This window comes from Schistocerca cancellata, chromosome 12 (assembly GCF_023864275.1).
Source record: "Schistocerca cancellata isolate TAMUIC-IGC-003103 chromosome 12, iqSchCanc2.1, whole genome shotgun sequence".
NCBI lineage: Eukaryota > Metazoa > Arthropoda > Insecta > Orthoptera > Acrididae > Schistocerca > Schistocerca cancellata.
In genome coordinates this window covers 134,711,530-134,730,133 of record NC_064637.1, presented here as the reverse complement: position 1 = coordinate 134,730,133, position 18,604 = coordinate 134,711,530, and the positions used below count along the sequence as shown (strand labels likewise).

At 45.0% G+C, this 18,604-nt stretch overlaps 1 protein-coding gene across 1 annotated transcript in view; it reads left to right on the top strand.

Moving 5' to 3' along the window:
• LOC126109783 (peroxidase-like) overlaps window positions 1–18,604 on the top strand; it is a 266,678-nt gene that overhangs the window by 174,509 nt on the left and 73,565 nt on the right. Inside the window, exons 5-6 of the mRNA XM_049914842.1 lie at window positions 212–381; window positions 8,876–9,052. Coding sequence (XP_049770799.1) covers window positions 212–381; window positions 8,876–9,052 — 347 coding nt within the window. The remainder of the gene's footprint in view (window positions 1–211; window positions 382–8,875; window positions 9,053–18,604) is intronic.

The following is an 18,604-nucleotide window of genomic DNA, read 5'->3' as shown; positions in this document are numbered from 1 at the left end:
GGCTAAGAATCGTAGGGGGAGACCAAGAGATGAATACACTAAGCAGATTCAGAAGGATGTAGGTTGCAGTAGGTACTGGGAGATGAAGAAGCTTGCACGGAATAGAGTAGCATGGAGAGCTGCATCGAAACAGTCTCTGGACTGAAGACCACAACAAAAACTCTGTTTAGGTATGTGCACTTTAAAAAATGCATCACTCTTTGTGTTGCAGCGTTGGCAGCGGCGGCGGTGGTGGCCAGTGCGCTGCACAGGGCCCCCAGGGATGCGACCCCCACCAGAAGTACCGCACCATAGACGGCACCTGCAACAACGTCTACCGGCCGGGACTGGGTGCTGCCCAGTCCACCTACAGCCGACTGCTGGGACCAAAGTACTCTGGAGGTCAGTAACACCACCACACATCTGCACAATCACACACTCTCATGCCCACACATCCCCACATCCACACGCCCATGTCCACACACCAACACATCCACACCCCAACACATCCTCACACTCCATACCAAAACACACCACATAGACACACACCACACAGACATACACCACACTGACGCACAACACACTGACATTCACCACACTGAAACACACCAAACTGACACAGACCTCACCAGCACACACCACACCAACACACACAACACCCTCACATCCACATATCCCCACATTCAAAAGTTTCCAGAGTGACACACACTGACCCACAATCCCTGCTCTGACTCAGCCCCACCACCACGTATTTACGCAAGCCACATCCACGCTCTCTACCCTACACATCTCCACACCTATGCTACCCACATCCATGTTCTCTTTGCCCACACATCCCCACCCCCACACTACCCAAATCCACTCTTTCCACCCCCACACATTCCCATACCTACTCCACCTCCACTCCTCACGCTCACACATCCCCACAGTAATACATCCCTGCACCAATACATCCCTACACCCACATATCCCCACACCAACACATCCCTGCTCTGACACATGCCTGCACCCACACATCCCCACAACTCCACCTCCTGAGATCCACACATCCCCCACCCTCATGCTGACATCTGCCTACAATGATAAACACTGTACTGACACATCACAACACCCACACATCCTCACACCTACACACTCACATACTGCCATATCCCCATCCTGGTGAATCCTCAAACCTCTATAACCGGCCTCTATTATTATTTGAATTTATCTTATGACAAGATCATCATGAAATCTTTCTTTTATTTTTTTTCTAGATATAATCAGAATCAGCCATAAACTTGCTGTAATTAAGAGAAATGATTATCTACGTTAAATAATATCCTTCAGTTTAGTGTTGAGTTATTAGCAAAGACTGCATGTAATATTTTTCCTGTCACAAGTACTAGAATTAAATTATCTATTTTCTTAAGGAAAAACACACTGATTTATTCTCAAGCCAAAGTTACTGAGTACCTTCGGTTTGTGTGGTTGCATTTCAAACACATATAGAATCCAAAATTATCTAGACTATATAACCCAATAAAGTATAGCATTTCGAAATAAAATAAACTATGCACAGATTCTTTTGAATGGTAGGTACAAGTAATGACTATTAAGAATGAAAAAAAGATAATGTCATTACACGTATTACACAAGCTTCCACTAGTACAATTACAATGGTCACATTTAACTTTGATGTTTTGGAATTGTGAGGGACAGAAATGACGAAAAGAAGGCTGAAAGAATCTTTTCAGTCGTTATTATTTCAGCTAGAAACAGACAGCTACAGTCATCAGAACGAAGGCAGCAATCTCAATGGTAAACTTAAAGACAGACAAAGGGAAATGGAATAGAATGAACGAATCATTGACGTGAATAACTATGCATACCTAAACATTAAACAAATCAGGAGTGTTAGCTCCTTACTGTATGTTTACTCTTCAACAAACATGAAACTTTACATAAATCATAACAGTGCAGAATACAGCTATTTCCATCATATACGTAGAATTATTTTGAAAAAATGACAGTCTTCCTTAAATTACTAAGCGGTGTATGAAGCGGCGCCAGGCGCCTCAACACACCAATACCCCACACACTATTAGACTTTCACACTCCTACACACCACCGCACTTACATACCACATATCTTCAGAATTACCTCCGTCCACGCACCTTCACACCCACAATCCCCACCACACACAGTCTACATTGCAAATCACTCACCCACGCCATATCATCCTGAGTGCAGATTATTTACAATGAATGGCCAAAACTTAATGGAAAACACTGAACGTGGTATCATTAGCTAATCACTCCTCCGCCAGCCCTCAGAACTGCAATAACATGTCGGAGCATGAACTCTACCGACGAGTTCTTTTTATTGGTTTTCTGAACATTAAGACATCTGAACACTGGAAATGCTACATTATGAATTAAAATTTGTTGTGACAATTCAAAGTAGACATTAATTTAATTCGACCCTGGTACGAAGTTACATATGCTTAAAAATGACTGATTACGACATAAAACAAGTCTTACATCCACGGTATACAGAAACAAGTAGACAAGACGAAAATGTAGCACAGGATACACATAGGTCCGTGAAGAGATGGAATCGTTCTGGAGAGACATCTAGCAGTGAATCTTGCAGTACTTCTCACACTCGGGCGCCACACTTAACGCGACATAACTCGAGAGTGAATAAGTCTATTCAAGTGAAAGACGCATTGTTGTCCGTGAGTAGCTGTCTACCTCTTTGACACGTCATATGCCCCCGCTTCTAGTTGAAAATTACGACTTGCTTCCAAGATGACGAATTCGAAAGTGGTCACTGTGTTGGTAACATAGCCTAATAGGTTTTCCTTTCCCCCTCCCCCCCCTCCCACCCCATACGATTTCATACTATTTGATATTAAATTTCTTGTCCTCCATCTGCACTAGTTTTAGAACCTTGAACACAACCATATAGGCAACGCTGTACATATAAATTGGTTACTAGTCACAGCTACTGCTTAATTGCTGCAACGGCAGAACACAGGCAGTTCACTACACAAATACCTCCCCGATATTTTGCTAACAATTTTGACGATTATTTCTTGATCTGTGCATCAGAAGTAGCGTACGGACTCTTCTTTCGATGTTGCTACGGACACACTGGCCCCTGTCATGTATACTTCACGCACAACTGAGTTGTTCGTTGAGTAGCAGAATTTCCAGGCGCAAGTCACTGGCTTTCTGAGCTGACGTACTTTCCTTGACGGCTTTTGAACGAAACACCGGATCGGTACGTTCTAAAAATGAAAAGTACATCTTTGCGTGGCTGTATTATTAATGACTGCGCCATATGCTTTCTATGACGTAATAATATTAAGATAACTCGATCTTTCCGAAGAAATGAGTCAACTACGTGTTGTCTAATGGTACCACGCAGGTTCACGGAGAACTCACGGAAATAGAACAGCTATATTTTGAATTATTTATTTTATTTCTTCTTTTTACCTTTTCCAACTCGGATTTTTTGCGCACTTATAGTTCGCCCTATCTCTCTGAAACCAAATTAACTTTCTCACGTCAGCAAAACCACGACTGATCACTGTGTGAGAAATGAGCTTACCATTCCGCACCCCTGAAAAAAATTCTCTGTTCCAAGACGATACAGGGTGTCCCATTTATCTTGACCACCCTAAATAACTGTTTGTCCAGATGCAAATTACAAAATGTTTCAAGCAAATCTTCTTTAGCCGTCAGGGGGACATCAATTAGCATGATTGTCTTCGTTGTAGCTTTGTTTTTTTTTTTAATATGAACAGCGTAGGACTTTTTAAAATGGCACCCTGTATTTTTTATTCGGTAATTCATGTCCTGTCCTAAAGACCTATTCAAAAATGTATCACAGTGTACCGTTCACTAAAACGCAACGTTATTAATTACATAACACAACATTGACTTTGACGCTCCCAGCGCTTAGTGCAGGTACTCGGGGTAATGGAACACATCCACGTGCTGACGTTGACACAGAACAAATGCAAACATAAGTATAATGCACACTCGTCATTCCGTCAGCCATCGTCGGTTGAAGAGTTGTGTGAGTAGAATGTACACCAAAGAAGAGAAGGTAGTAATGCTACTCATCTATGGGGAATGTAAGTTAGCAGAACAGTAACTACAATACTGTTTTCTTATGTACGGGTACATTTAGTACAGTAGTTTAGTCTTTTCAAATACTGTTGTGTAGAGTAGGCATACAGTAAAGGCTGTCCTTCCTACAAACTGCATCAATACAACGTTTCTTTTATTGTCGTTGTCGAAGGCAGGCGAAATGCTACGCAGGCAGCGGAATTGTACAGAGAGCGATATCCTGACAATAGACCACCTTCCCGACGGATGTTTTCTCGTCTTGTTGCGACGCTTCAGGAAACGGGAAGTTTCAACGCACGACAACGCAATCGTCGTAGCACTCGCACAGACGAAGCTGCCGAAGTTACTGTTCTCGCTTCCGTTGCTATGAATCCACATGTGAGCATACGACAGCTTGAACACGAGACTGGCATTCCTAAACCAGTGTACATCGTATTTTTACACATCATGGGTTCCACCCTTACCATGTACACCTACGTCAAGAATTGCAGGGGAATGATTTCCAGAATCGTGTACAGTTCTGTCAGAGGGCACAGCAGCAAATCTTCGCTAGCCCGAACTCCTTCTCCAATGTTCTATTTACCGATGAATGTTCCTTCTCAAACAAAGGACACGTAGATACAAGGAACATGCATTATTGGTCCAGCGACAACCCACGATGGCAGAGACAGGTGGAACATAAGTGTCAACGGAGAGTTAACGTCTGGTGTGGGATGCTTGGTACTACAATTATTGGCCCTTATTTCATCAATGGTATTCTAAACCGCACATCGTATACCAACTTCCTCAAACGAATTCTTCCTCCTCTTTTGAATGAAGTGGCGCTAAGAACCAGAATGCTTATGTGGTAACAACACGATGGATGTCTAGCACATAATCCCTTGCGTGCACGTCGTGTTCTGAACCGAAGATATCATGCCAGATGGACTGGTCGAGGAGAAACAGTTACTTGGCCTGCTAGGTCTCCTGATTTAAATCCTCTGGACTTTCTTCTTTAGGGATGCATTAAAGACGTTGTCTATCGCGATATTCCAACAGCTCCAGAGGACATGCAGGAACGTATCGTGCTTGCTTGTAATTCTCTTCAGCAGGCAACACTGGAAGCAGTAAATCTTTCATTCAACGAGTGCACCAGTGTATAGGTGTCCAGGGTCACGACATTGAGCACCTTTGAATATTCTACTTCTGGGCAATGGTACAGGAGAGTCAAAGTCAATTATGTGTCATGTTTTTACATGGTTTTCATTTGTTTTCTGACAACTCCAGCAAGTGCACGAGGTTGTGATCCCGGGCTCAAAGTCAATGTTGTGTTATGTAATTCATAACGCTGTGTTTCAGTGAATGATACACTGTGATACATTTTTTGAATAGGTCTTTAGGAGCGGAAATGAATTACCGAATAAAAAATGTAGGGTGCCATTTAAAAAAGTCATACCACTGTTCAAATTTTTGTAAAAAACAAAGCTACAACGAAGGTAATCATGTGATTGATGCCCCCTGTCAGCTAAAGAACATTTGCTTGAAACATTTTGTAATGTGCAACTGGACAAACAGTTATTTAGGGTGGTCAAGATAAAGGGAACACCCTGTATATTAAGGTAGATAATGCATCAGATATAACTCATCAGAAGTTGGGTTGATAAGAATGTACAATATCCACATATTGATGTACACGATGAAGGAATCCAAGTCCATGCTCCGACTCGTAGATTGCCAGCTTTGTTTTTCCTGATTACGACATTCTCGTGAATAGCCTCGTATCACACATCCGAATAAGGAACTATTTTGCCTCCAGACTACTTCACCCAAAATGATGCTGTTTTAAGCTATACAGTAGAGAGGCATATCCTTGGTCAATATATGAGCTGTAGTTTCTATCAGAAGGTGGAGTACAGTTTTAGATATTGAAGAAGAGATCGATTCCAACTGTCTCACTGTGGAAGTTTCTTACTAAGTGATTTACGAAGAATAGCTGAGCAACTGTCGGAGAGAAATAACATTTTTAAGTGTTTTCTTGAATTTTTGTACTAGAAGTTTGGCTTAGGCAAACTTTCTTAGCACTGCAAGGTTAAATATTAAAGACAAAAAGAAATTCATTCACACACCCAATACCATTATTTTCTAAATAAAACATGTCTAGAAACTATCTGCGCAATAACTAGTCCTCCCGTGTTTGTCCATATCCTGTTTCCGACTCTCTTGTCCATTCCCTCCACCCCTGTCCGCCTAGCTGCCCTTACCACACCACCCTCCTTCTGAAATTCAGACTTCTTCATTGTTATTGCCAATTCAGATTCCATAACAATAATATTCTAATCATAAGCCAATAAGACACTGTGAAAGCCGACTGCGAGGACGAAAACAAAACAGCTCACTGATGTGTATACAATTTTTGTTCAAATATACATATAATGATAAAGAATATATATATATATATATATATATATATATATATATATATATATATATATACATTTCTATATATGGGAGAAGCAATATGTCTAATGGTTTAAATGTCCTGCGATCGTAGTTAAAACTGGCTGTGAGAAAGGAAACGAACCCTGACATTTTCATAGCATGGCACAGCACAGCAAAGCATTTTCTTTCACGCAGTCGGTTTTAACATAAAAAATGTACATCATTGTTTAAATAAATGTGCAGTCCATGCCTATCTGAGTCTATTAAAGTTCATTAGAGTGATGTGTAAAAATTTGAAGTAAATTATTTAAGCAATTTTCGAGTGTGTCTGTAACAACGTTTCCCCTTCAGATATTACATATTATAAACATTAAAGAAGGTATAGCTTATGTGAGTCCAAAGTTTCAATACAGTATCATCTACAAATAAGTAAATTAGTCAAGGACTTTTCGAGACTTGTGGTTACATATATATAGTCTAATGAACATTCAGATAGACACAGGCCATATATATATATATATATATATATATATATATATATATATATATATCCTGTGTCCGTCTGAATGTTCATTAGACTATTGTTTCTAGTTGATACCAAAACATTCGAAAAGTTGTTTCCGATTTCCTTTAAATTTTTACATAATAGTCTAATGAACATTCAGATGGACACAGTTTTGGTATCAACTATAAACAACCTATTGTCTTCATATAGTAGTATACAAAGAAGCAAAACGTTCCAGTGAACTTGGATTCGCAAACAAGCCGTTTTGCGAGGTAACTGCGAATGTGTGGTTATGAGTCAGCACTTATTTAAGTATGGCCCTAGTTACTACAAATGTATGCGAAATGTGAGCTTTTCGGTTTGGCTAGAATCTCACCCATGACCTACTTTAACAACAGTTACGTTACTGATACGGTACATGTCACATTACAGTTTAGTGTGCGCACGTACCTCTTAATATAGGTGATCCACGTCACGTCCCCACATTTGAATGAATTGCTGCACCCGTCTCTACAGCGGGTTACGAATTCTTCAAACATCCCCAGGTCATGTCATACAGCTTCACAAGACTGTACAATTCGCTCCTCCATTTGATCCACTGCCTCAACGGAAGTGCTTTACACTTAGTCTCAAGGTGACCCCAGACAGTAAAAAATGGTTCAAATGGCTCTAAGCGCTATGGGACTCAACATCTGAGGTCATCAGTCCCCTAAAACTTAGAACTAATTAAACCTAACTAACCTAAGGACATCACACACATCCATGCCCGAGGCAGGACGAACCTGCGACCGCAGCGGTCGCTCGGCTCCAGACTGTAGCACCTAGAACCGCACGGCCACTCCGGCCGGCCAGACAGTAAAGTCCAGTGGACTGACGTCAGGTGAAATTGGAGGCCAAGATACACGCCTTGGACCACCTATCCACTTTGGCCCACACTGTCATGTTAGACGTCGTCTTACATTACCAACATCATTGTCCAGTGCTCTGTCATGCAAGTACTATATTCGCAAAGCATTGTATATGGGTGAAATTTGAGCCCAATTAGATGGGAACACAATGGAGAAGTTTAGATTTCGAAGACGTTGGTAGTAACTAGGACAATATCCCTCACTGAATTCAGTGGCGGCTGGTAACCACACTTTCGAGACGTCTCACGTTTACCCGAACATTAGTGTTCGTTTTGTCGTGTACTTTCCCGCCGGTGCGACGCTAGGGGTTACAATTACAAATAACTTAAATTGGAATGATCACATAGATAATATTGCGGGTAGAGCAAACCAAAGACTGCGATTCACTGGCGGAACACTTAGAAGGTGCAACAGGTCTACCAAAGAGACTGCTTACACCACGCTTGTCCGCCCTATTCTGGAGTACTGCTGTGCGGTGTGGAATCCGCATCAGGTGGGACTGACGGATGACATCGAAAAAGTACAAAGAAGGGCAGCTCGTTTTGTATCATCGCGAAATAGGGGAGACAGTGCCACAGACATGATACGTGAACTGGAGTGGCAATCATTAAAAAAAAAGGCGTTCTTCGTTGCGACGAGATCTTATCATGAAATTTCCATCACCAGTTTTCTCCTCCGATTGCGGAAACATTCTTTTGGAACCCACCTACATAGGGAGAAGTGATCATCACAATAGAATAAGAGAAATCAGGGCTCGCGCGGAAAAATGTAAGTGCTCGTTTTTCCCGCGTGCCGTTGGAGAGTGGAACGGTAGAGAGACAGCATGAAGGTGGTTCACTGAACCCTCTGCCAGGCACTTTATTGTGAATAGCAGAGTAATCACGTAGATGTAGATGTAGATACGCTATGTGTTGATTGCTGACAGATACCTGTTGTTTCCACAGCCAACCGGCAGCCGGCAGTGTCTGTGACGGGGCACTCGCTGCCCCCGGCGAGGACGGTCAGCTGGGTGTTGTTCCCGGACAACCCGATCCACGACCCCATCTGGACGCTGGTGGCCATGCAGTGGGGGCAGATCATGACGCACGACATGAGCATGGCCGCGGGCACCTCGCAGGCCAGTCAGTAATAATTTCTGTCTCTCTCTCTCTCTCTCTCTCTCTCTCTCTCTCTCTCTCTCTCTCTCCATTCTCTTCCTGTCTCTGTGGATCATGAGTCTCTAACTGTTCTGATGTGTTTACAGCATGACTTCATTGAAACGCCCGCTAAACCCATTGAGCAGAACAGGTGATTAGGACTGTGGAATGTTCCAAATAAGGTGTCTGTCAGGTTCACTCAAAATTGTAATTTATTATAATGTAATAACACCTTTAAACCTAAACGGCACATATCCGAACCTTTAGAACAACGAGTTTCAAAAAGGCAATTATTTCACGGCTGAGGGCCTTCAAACAAGAAATCTTAAAAGTCAACAAAACAAAATGCAGTTAAAATAGCAAATAAAATAATTAAAATATATATGGTATCACAGCTAGACTGGAAAGCCTCAAGGCAAAGTGGATAGAACAAACGTATGCAAGGTGCAATACAAGCGGCTGAGGGCCACAATTAAATGCGAAATTTTTAAAATATATTACCATAATCTTTTACGGCAGAAGGCCACAATGTTTTTGCTTAAAGGGTAACTTCAAGAATAGGGTTTTAATCGGCTTAGGGCCCACAATTGATTTTCCAAAAATTCAAAAATACATAAAGTCCAATATAAACAAGAATCTTTGAATCATTGGCTATGATAGATTATAAACAGACAATTAAACACCAGTGAGAAAGACAATAAAGAAAACGGCACTCAGAAGCCTCCAGGGTGGTCGGTCTGCCTTCGTTCACTTAGGTGAGACAGGTGGTGAGCCCAACTACACTTGATCCGCCGGAACCCAACCAGGGGACAGCCACGGACCGACCGTCACAACGACTTGCTTGCCGTCAATCAGTACATGAGAAGTCAAACACAAAAGGTTACGAACGTGATAATCCACAATGAAGTATATATTAGCTGTCAAAACTACACACCAAGTTGGACAGCGACAGTAGGTGAGGAAAGGACGCTGCCTGAAATTACGTTAGTGTCCAGGGCAGGTAACCGGGACACTGTCGGCCACGAGACAGAAAATTCCGCTGGTACACTTGCATTTGAAATACAGTAATATAGTTAACTTCACCCAAAAAGAACACTGCCTGAATTTACGTCAGTGGCCAGGGCAGGTAACCAGAACACTAACGGCCACAAGGCAGAAAATTCCGCTGGTGCACTCGAATTGTAGTCAACCAATATAGTTAATTCCACCACATGGCGGCTAAATTTCAGCAATAGAAACACTCAGTGTTGCTCACACGAAACCTCCCCCAACAGCGAACCACCGAAACGAACCACCACAACATGAATGGAAGTTGCTTGGGTACTTGAAACCACTACTCAACTTCGACGTCCTGGGTCGGTGAACCACGGAGCTCGTAGCGACCGGACAGCTCCACACACGCTCCGACACTGCGCAGGGACCACGAGCGGACCCAGCTGACTGCACTGCGTAGAGATAACTTCCCTGGTCCGCAGCAACCGACCGACTCACTGCAGACCCCCTAGCCAGAAACTACACTCCTGGAAATGGAAAAAAGAACACATTGACACCGGTGTGTCAGACCCACCATACTTGCTCCGGACACTGCGAGAGGGCTGTACAAGCAATGATCACACGCACGGCACAGCGGACACACCAGGAACCGCGGTGTTGGCCGTCGAATGGCGCTAGCTGCGCAGCATTTGTGCACCGCCGCCGTCAGTGTCAGCCAGTTTGCCGTGGCATACGGAGCTCCATCGCAGTCTTTAACACTGGTAGCATGCCGCGACAGCGTGGACGTGAACCGTATGTGCAGTTGACGGACTTTGAGCGAGGGCGTATAGTGGGCATGCGGGAAGCCGGGTGGACGTACCGCCGAATTGCTCAACACGTGGGGCGTGAGGTCTCCACAGTACATCGATGTTGTCGCCAGTGGTCGGCGGAAGGTGCACGTGCCCGTCGACTTGGGACCGGACCGCAGCGACGCACGGATGCACGTCAAGACCGTAGGATCCTACGCAGTGCCGTAGGTGACCGCACCGCCACTTCCCAGCAAATTAGGGACACTGTTGCTCCTGGGGTATCGGCGAGGACCATTCGCAATCGTCTCCATGAAGCTGGGCTACGGTTCCGCACACCGTTAGGCCGTCTTCCGCTCACGCCCCAACATCGTGCAGCCCGCCTCCAGTGGTGTCGCGACAGGCGTGAATGGAGGGACGAATGGAGACGTGTCGTCTTCAGCGATGAGAGTCGCTTCTGCCTTGGTGCCAATGATGGTCGTATGCGTGTTTGGCGCCGTGCAGGTGAGCGCCACAATCAGGACTGCATACGACCGAGGCACACAGGGCCAACACCCGGCATCATGGTGTGGGGAGCGATCTCCTACACTGGCCGTACACCACTGGTAACCGTCGAGGGAACACTGAATAGTTCGCGGTACATCCAAACCGTCATCGAACCCATCGTTCTACCATTCCTAGACCGGCAAGGGAACTTGCTGTTCCAACAGGACAATGCACGTCCGCATGTATCCCGTGCCACCCAACGTGCTCTAGAAGGTGTAAGTCAACTACCCTGGCCAGCAAGATCTCCGGATCTGTCCCCCATTGAGCATGTTTGGGACTGGATGAAGCGTCGTCTCACGCGGTCTGCACGTCCAGCACGAACGCTGGTCCAACTGAGGCGCCAGGTGGAAATGGCATGGCAAGCCGTTCCACAGGACTACATCCAGCATCTCTGCATCTCTACGATCGTCTCCATGGGAGAATAGCAGCCTGAATTGCTGCAAAAGGTGGATATACACTGTACTAGTGCCGACATTGTGCATGCTCTGTTGCCTGTGTCTATGTGCCTGTGGTTCTGTCAGTGTGATCATGTGATGTATCTGACCCCAGGAATGTGTCAATAAAGTTTCCCCTTCCTGGGCCGGCCGAAGTGGCCGTGCGGTTAAAGGCGCTGCAGCCTGGAACCGCAAGACCGCTACGGTCGCAGGTTCGAATCCTGCCTCGGGCATGGATGTTTGTGATGTCCTTAGGTTAGTTAGGTTTAACTAGTTCTAAGTTCTAGGGGACTAATGACCTCAGCAGTTGAGTCCCATAGTGCTCAGAGCCATTTGAACCATTTGAACCCCTTCCTGGGACAATGAATTCACGGTGTTCTTATTTCAATTTCCAGGAGTGTATATGCACCAAACCAAACATGGCACACGGCGCAAATATCGATACACATCGCTGCTCCCACACGTAGAAGGATGAAGAACCACGATGTAACCGCAACAAGGGCTGTAAACCAAACACAGACAGACAGAGAAGTTCACGAAAACGCACAGTCGGGAGTGAGCACGGTTCATTCATGTCTTACACTACTGTCCTCACCTCAAAGTAGCACATACACCCTGTGTCCTCAAGTGTCTATTGGATATCTATCAATCTGTCCCGTCATCTACAAATTTTATCCTGTATGTCTCTGTTGTTGGAGGCAGTAGTAGTACGAGGACGTCCCGAAAAGTAATGCCTCTGCTTTTTCTATGTGAAACACCTGAGAGCTTTTTAATAGAAACGTAAATTATTAACATTCTACATCCTTGTTCTTCATGACTACATATACGAGGTGTGACAATAAAGTAATGAGACTGATTTTCTTTCCAAGATGTGGCAACACTGCAGGTTTACATAGGCTCAATATCTTTGACCTTCGTCTACAAGTTGCTTCCAGTCCAAGCGGCACATCGATGTAACTGCTCAGTCGTGAGTTGCTCTGTAATAAGTTAACACGTGTTTGTGTCTCTCGCCACGGAAATGGAACCGCATAATATTGCGCAACGGTATGCCATATCTTTTTGCGTTAAATTGGGTGAAAACGTGACAACTTACGGTAAGCATCAGAAGGCTTGTGGAGAGGAGGTTATGCCAAGAGCTCAAGGTTTTCGTTGGCATAAAATGTTTAGTGAAGGCAGAACGAATGTTGAAGACCGCAGTGGACGACCATCAACCTCACGGACGGGTGTCAACTCGGCCAGTTAGCGTGAACTCGTACGATGTGATCGAAGATTATCCGTGAAAATGATTGCAAAAGAACTGAACATCAATCTAGAAACGGTTCGTCTAATAATAACTGAAGATCTTGGTATGAGAAAGATTTGTGCAAAAATTGTCCCCAAAAATCTCACACCACAACAGCGAGAAACACTGAAAAATGTGGCAGCCGATCTGTTAGATCAATCGGAAATCAATCCAGAATTGTTGAGCCGTGTTATCACTGGTGATGAAAGTTGGTTTTTTCAGTAGAATCCAGAGACAAAACGTCACAGTTCTAGTGCTCAAAGGGATCACCCAGACCAAAAAAAGCTCGCTGGTTAAAGTCAAAAGTGAAATGCATGCTTGTGTGCTTCTTTGATACCAAGGGAATTGTTCATAAAGAGTGGGTGCCTCCTGGGCAAACAGTTAACCAATATTACTACAAAGAAATTTTAGAAAGACTTCGTATAAAGAGTTCTTCGTGTATGTGGCAACATTGCTGATAATTGGATTCTGCATCACGATAATGCGCCAGCCCATACTTCTCTGTCAGTACAGCAATTTTTAACCTCAAAACAAATTTCAGTAGTACCACATCCACCTTATTCGCCAGATATCGATCTGTGCGACTTTTTTTCTATTGCCAAGAATCGAAACGGCAATCAAGTGACACCATTTTCAAACAACACAAGATGTCCAAAAAGATGTGACGAGGGTCTTACAGGATATTACAGGAGTTCCAGAAATGTTACCATCAATGGCAGAAGCGCTGGAAAAAGTGTGTGCAATCAGAAGGGAACTACTTTGAAAGAGACAGCATTAAACTTGACTAAAACGGTAAGCAACATTTTTTTTTCACATCAGTCTCGTTACTTTTTGTGGCACCTCGTATATTTCTGAACATAGTGATCTCCTCAAAGAGAGCCCAGTTCGTTGATACCGTCACGTGTGACTTCGTTGACGGAGCCAGAACCTAACCTCTGCTTGCACCGCTTCATCACTATCCAAGTGAAGTCCTCCAAGGTGTTCAAAAATGGTTCAAATGGCTCTGAGCACTATGGGACTCAACTGCTGTGGTCATAAGTCCCCTAGAACTTAGAACTACTTAAACCTAACTAACCTAAGGACATCACACACATCCATGCCCGAGGCAGGATTCGAACCTGCGACCGTAGCGGTCGTGCGGTTCCAGACTGTAGCGCCTTTAACCGCGCGGCCACTCCGGCCGGCCCTCCAAGGTGTTCTTTAACTTCTGGAAACAGATGCAAATCGTATGGGGTCAAGTCGGGATGACCGATGACCGATGACAGTCAACTCAGGGCTTCGGATTGTTGCTGATGTCGGAGCGCTGATGTTTGGTCTGGCGTTGTCATGCTGAACGAGAGGATACTTCATGTGTTGTCTTCGAATTCGTGCTTTCAGTTTTCTGGAGGTATCTCACGCAGTGACATCGTTAAATTACGCAATGCCGTGTTGCATGCTACAATTCTCTAACTGCGGGGGATTCCAACTTGCGTCATCGATGTGAGAAAGTTGTCCAATATGGATGACATGTAGTATCCCAACTGACATTGGGAACAGAATAAAAAATTTGGAGGCATTACTTTTCAGCACGCCCTTGTAGTTCAGTAGCAATAGTAGTAGTTGTAGTACAAGTACTATCATTCTTCCTGGAACATTTTAAGAACAAAATAAAACAAGTAATACAAGCTCACCACTAAAACTGAAATGCCGTGAATAAGGCGTGCAATAAACGTCAAGTGGCCACCAAGTGTGTTGTCTGCTGCAATGTGCATATAATCAGAATGCCAGTTAAACTGTAAAAAGTATACAGGTTGAAAAGCATTTAAACCGACAAATTCTGGGAGGTTGTAGGCGACATCAAAACAAATATTTTTGCCTAATGTCATTTTTTCCCATGCGGAATACTTAAACCGGTAGAGGAAGATTTCTCTGGTGGCAAATTAACTAAACCAACAAACACTTTTCCATTTTTTATGACCAAGAGGCAATACACTAACACAACCCAATTTCAATTACAGTAGATTTTCAAAAATGCCTCCATTGACACGTAAACAAAGGTTACACCGTCGTATCATGTTCTGTCTGACACGGGCAAAAACTCCAGGAGTATCCTGAATTGTTCTTACTGCTGCTACTATCCGGGCAACCAAATCCTCTTCTGATGCAACAGGAAATGCGTAAACAAGGTTGCGCTTCTCTCCCCACATAAAAAAGTCCAGAGGGGACATATTTGGGTATCGAGCAGGCCATGGTACAAGACCACCTCTGCCAATTTACGTTTCTGGGAACCGTCGGTCCAGGAATCGACGCACACGACGACTGAAATGTGCCGGCGCCCCGTCGTGTTGGAACCACAAACGTTGTCTTGTAGGGAGCGGGACGTCTTCCAGCAATTCTTGCAATGCTCTGGCGAGAAAATTGTAATAGTGCCTGCCATTTAATGGCCTAGTTAGCAGATACGGCCCAATTAAACAGTCCCCAACAACACCGACCCACACATTAACGAAGAACCGCACTTGATGAGCGCTAGTAACTGTGGCATGTGGGTTATCCTCACTCCAAACATGCGAATTGTGCGTGTTGAAGACTCCATCACGCCCGAACGTTGCTTCTTCGGTAAGCAACACAGAGGATGGAAATGTAGGATACATTTCACACTGTTCCAGGTACCACCGCGAAAACTGTGCTCTCGGTTGATAATCAACTGGTTCCAGGTTGTGGACACGCTGTAAGTGAAATGGACGTAAAAATTGCTCTCGAAGAACTGTTCTTACATTCTTCTGATTCTTCCCATTTTACTTGCAACTGCACGAGTGCTGACTGAAGGATCCCCCTCCACATGCTGCAACGCAGCTTCCTTAAATTGCAGCGTTCTCACCGTGCGACGGCGTCCCTGTCCAGGTAATCTGCTAAATGACCCGGTCTCACGCAGACGTTGGTACACAGCAGCAAAGGTCGTATGATGCGGGATACGGCGATTAGGATATTGTTGTTGATAAACCCGTTGTGCAGCTAGTCCGTTGTGGTGCGCTACGTAGTACGCACCAACCATATCAGTGTACTCACTCCAGGTGTATCGCTCCATTAGTAAACAGAGACAATGCACTACCACACTGGTGGACAGCAGTTCCCTACAACTGAAGAGCATAATACGCCCTCTAACAACTGAAGATCGTAATACGCCCTCAAACAACTGAAGAGCGTAATATGGCCTCCACCGGTTTAAACAATCCTCATAGGAAAGAACTACATTAGGGAAAAATATTTGTTTTCATGTCACCTACAACCTCCCAGAATTTGTCGGTTTGAATATTTTTCACCCTGTATACGTGTAATGCCATCTACGTTGTATACATAAGGAAAAATTATGCTCCGCGTTTCTCATTCAGAAATCACTTTGGAACATTGGTTATTTGTTAGAAGGTCGTGCGAGGCCTCTTGCAGGCGTCTGTTAGCACTCTTCAGACTTCTGCAGGAGCAAGTTCGGGGTCTATCGAGACAGGGGTTTATCGTTCTGCGAAACTGCTGCTCATGTTGGTCTGTAACCCACGACTAAAATGTGAACATGGAATTAACGTATTCAGGAGAGACGTACTCAATGTCACGCAGGATATCCGAGGCCCAACGCGACTAGCGCCCGACAGGAAAGATATATTGATTGCTCGAGCATGGAGGACCGTACAGCCACGTGAGGTACACAACTGGCCATTAAAATTGCTACACCACGAAGATGACGTGCTACAGACGCGAAATTTAACCGACAGGAAGAAAATGCTGTGACATGCAAATGATTAGCTTTTCAGAGCATTCACACAAGGTTGGCGCCGGTGGCGATACCTACAACCAGCTGACATGAGGAACGTTTCCAACCGATTTCTCATACACAAGCAGCAGTTGACGGGGTTGCCTGGTGAAACGTCGTTGTGATGCCCCGTGTAAGGAGGAGAAATGCGTACCATCACGTTTCTGGCTGTTAGCAGAATATGGAATAGGTGGGTTTAGGAGGGTATTACGGAACGCCGTGCTGGATCCAAACGGCCTCGTATACTAGCAGTCGAGATGACAGGCATCTTATCTGCGTGGCTGTAACGGATCGTGCAGCCACGTCTCGATCCCTGAGTCAACAGATGGGGACGTTTGCAAGTCAACAACCATCTGTGCGAACAGTTCGACGACGTTTCAGGCAACGTCGATTATCAGCTCGGAGACCGTGGCTGCGGTTACCTTTGACGCTGCATCACAGACAGGAGCGCCTGCGATCGTGTACTCAACGACGAACCTGGGTGCATGAATGCCAAAACGTCATTTTTCGGATGAATCCGGGTTCTGTTTACAGCATCATGATGGTCGCATCCGTGTTTGGCGACATCGCGGTGAACGCACATTGGAAGCGTGTATTCGTCATCGCCATACTGGCGTATCACCCGGCGTGTTGGTATGGGGTGATGCAGCGTCAAGGGTAACCGCAGCCACGGTATCTGAGCTGATAGTCCATGCTGGTGCAAACGTCGTCGAGGTGTTCGTGCAGATGGTTGTTATCTTGCAAACGTCCCCATCTGTTGACTCAGGGATCGAGACGTGGCTGCACGATCCTTTACAGCCATGCGAATAAGATGCCTATCATCTCGAGTGCTAGCGATACGAGGCCGTTGGGATCCAGCACGGCGTTCCGTATTACCCTCCTGAACCCGCCGATTCCATCTTCTGCTAACAGTCATTGGATCTCGACCAACGCGAGCAGCAATGTCGCGATACGATAAACGGCAATCGCGATAGGCTACCATCCGACCTTTATCAAAGTCGGAAACGTGATGGTACGCATTTCTCCTCGTTACACGAGACATCACAACAACATTTCACCAGGCAACGCCGGTCAATTGCTGCTTGCGTACGAGAAATCGGTTGGAAACTTTCCTCATGTCAGCACGTTGTAGGTGTCGCCACCGGCGCCAACCTTGTGTGAATGCTCTGAAAAGATAATCATTTGCATATCACAGCATCTTCTTCCTGTCGGTTAAATTTCGCGTCTGTAGCACGTCATCTTCGTGGTGTAGCAATTTTAATGGCCAGTTGTGTATCTTCTTTACACCCATATTTTTTATCGTGTTTATCTTAGCTTCACATATCCTTTCGAGCGACCCGCGAGGTTGGCCGTGGAAGCTAACACGCTGCTTCCTGGATTTGGGTAGGCGCGCTGGCCCCGGATCGAATCCGCCCAGCAGATTAACGACAAGGGCCGGTGCGCCGGCCAGCCTGGATGTGGTTTTTAGGCGGTTTTCTACATTCCACTAGGTGAATACTGGGCTGGTTCCCAAGTTCTGCCTCAGTTACACGACTCGCAGACATTTGAAAACCTTCGCACTATTTCATGGCTTACACTAGACGCAGACAGCTGGGGTACACCTATCCCGGCTTGGGGGGTACAGGGTGGTGAAAGGAAGGGCATCTCGCCACCCTCTGGCACTAACCTCGCCAAAACCATAGCAACAGGGCGAACGCCATGTTGAAGTGGGACAGA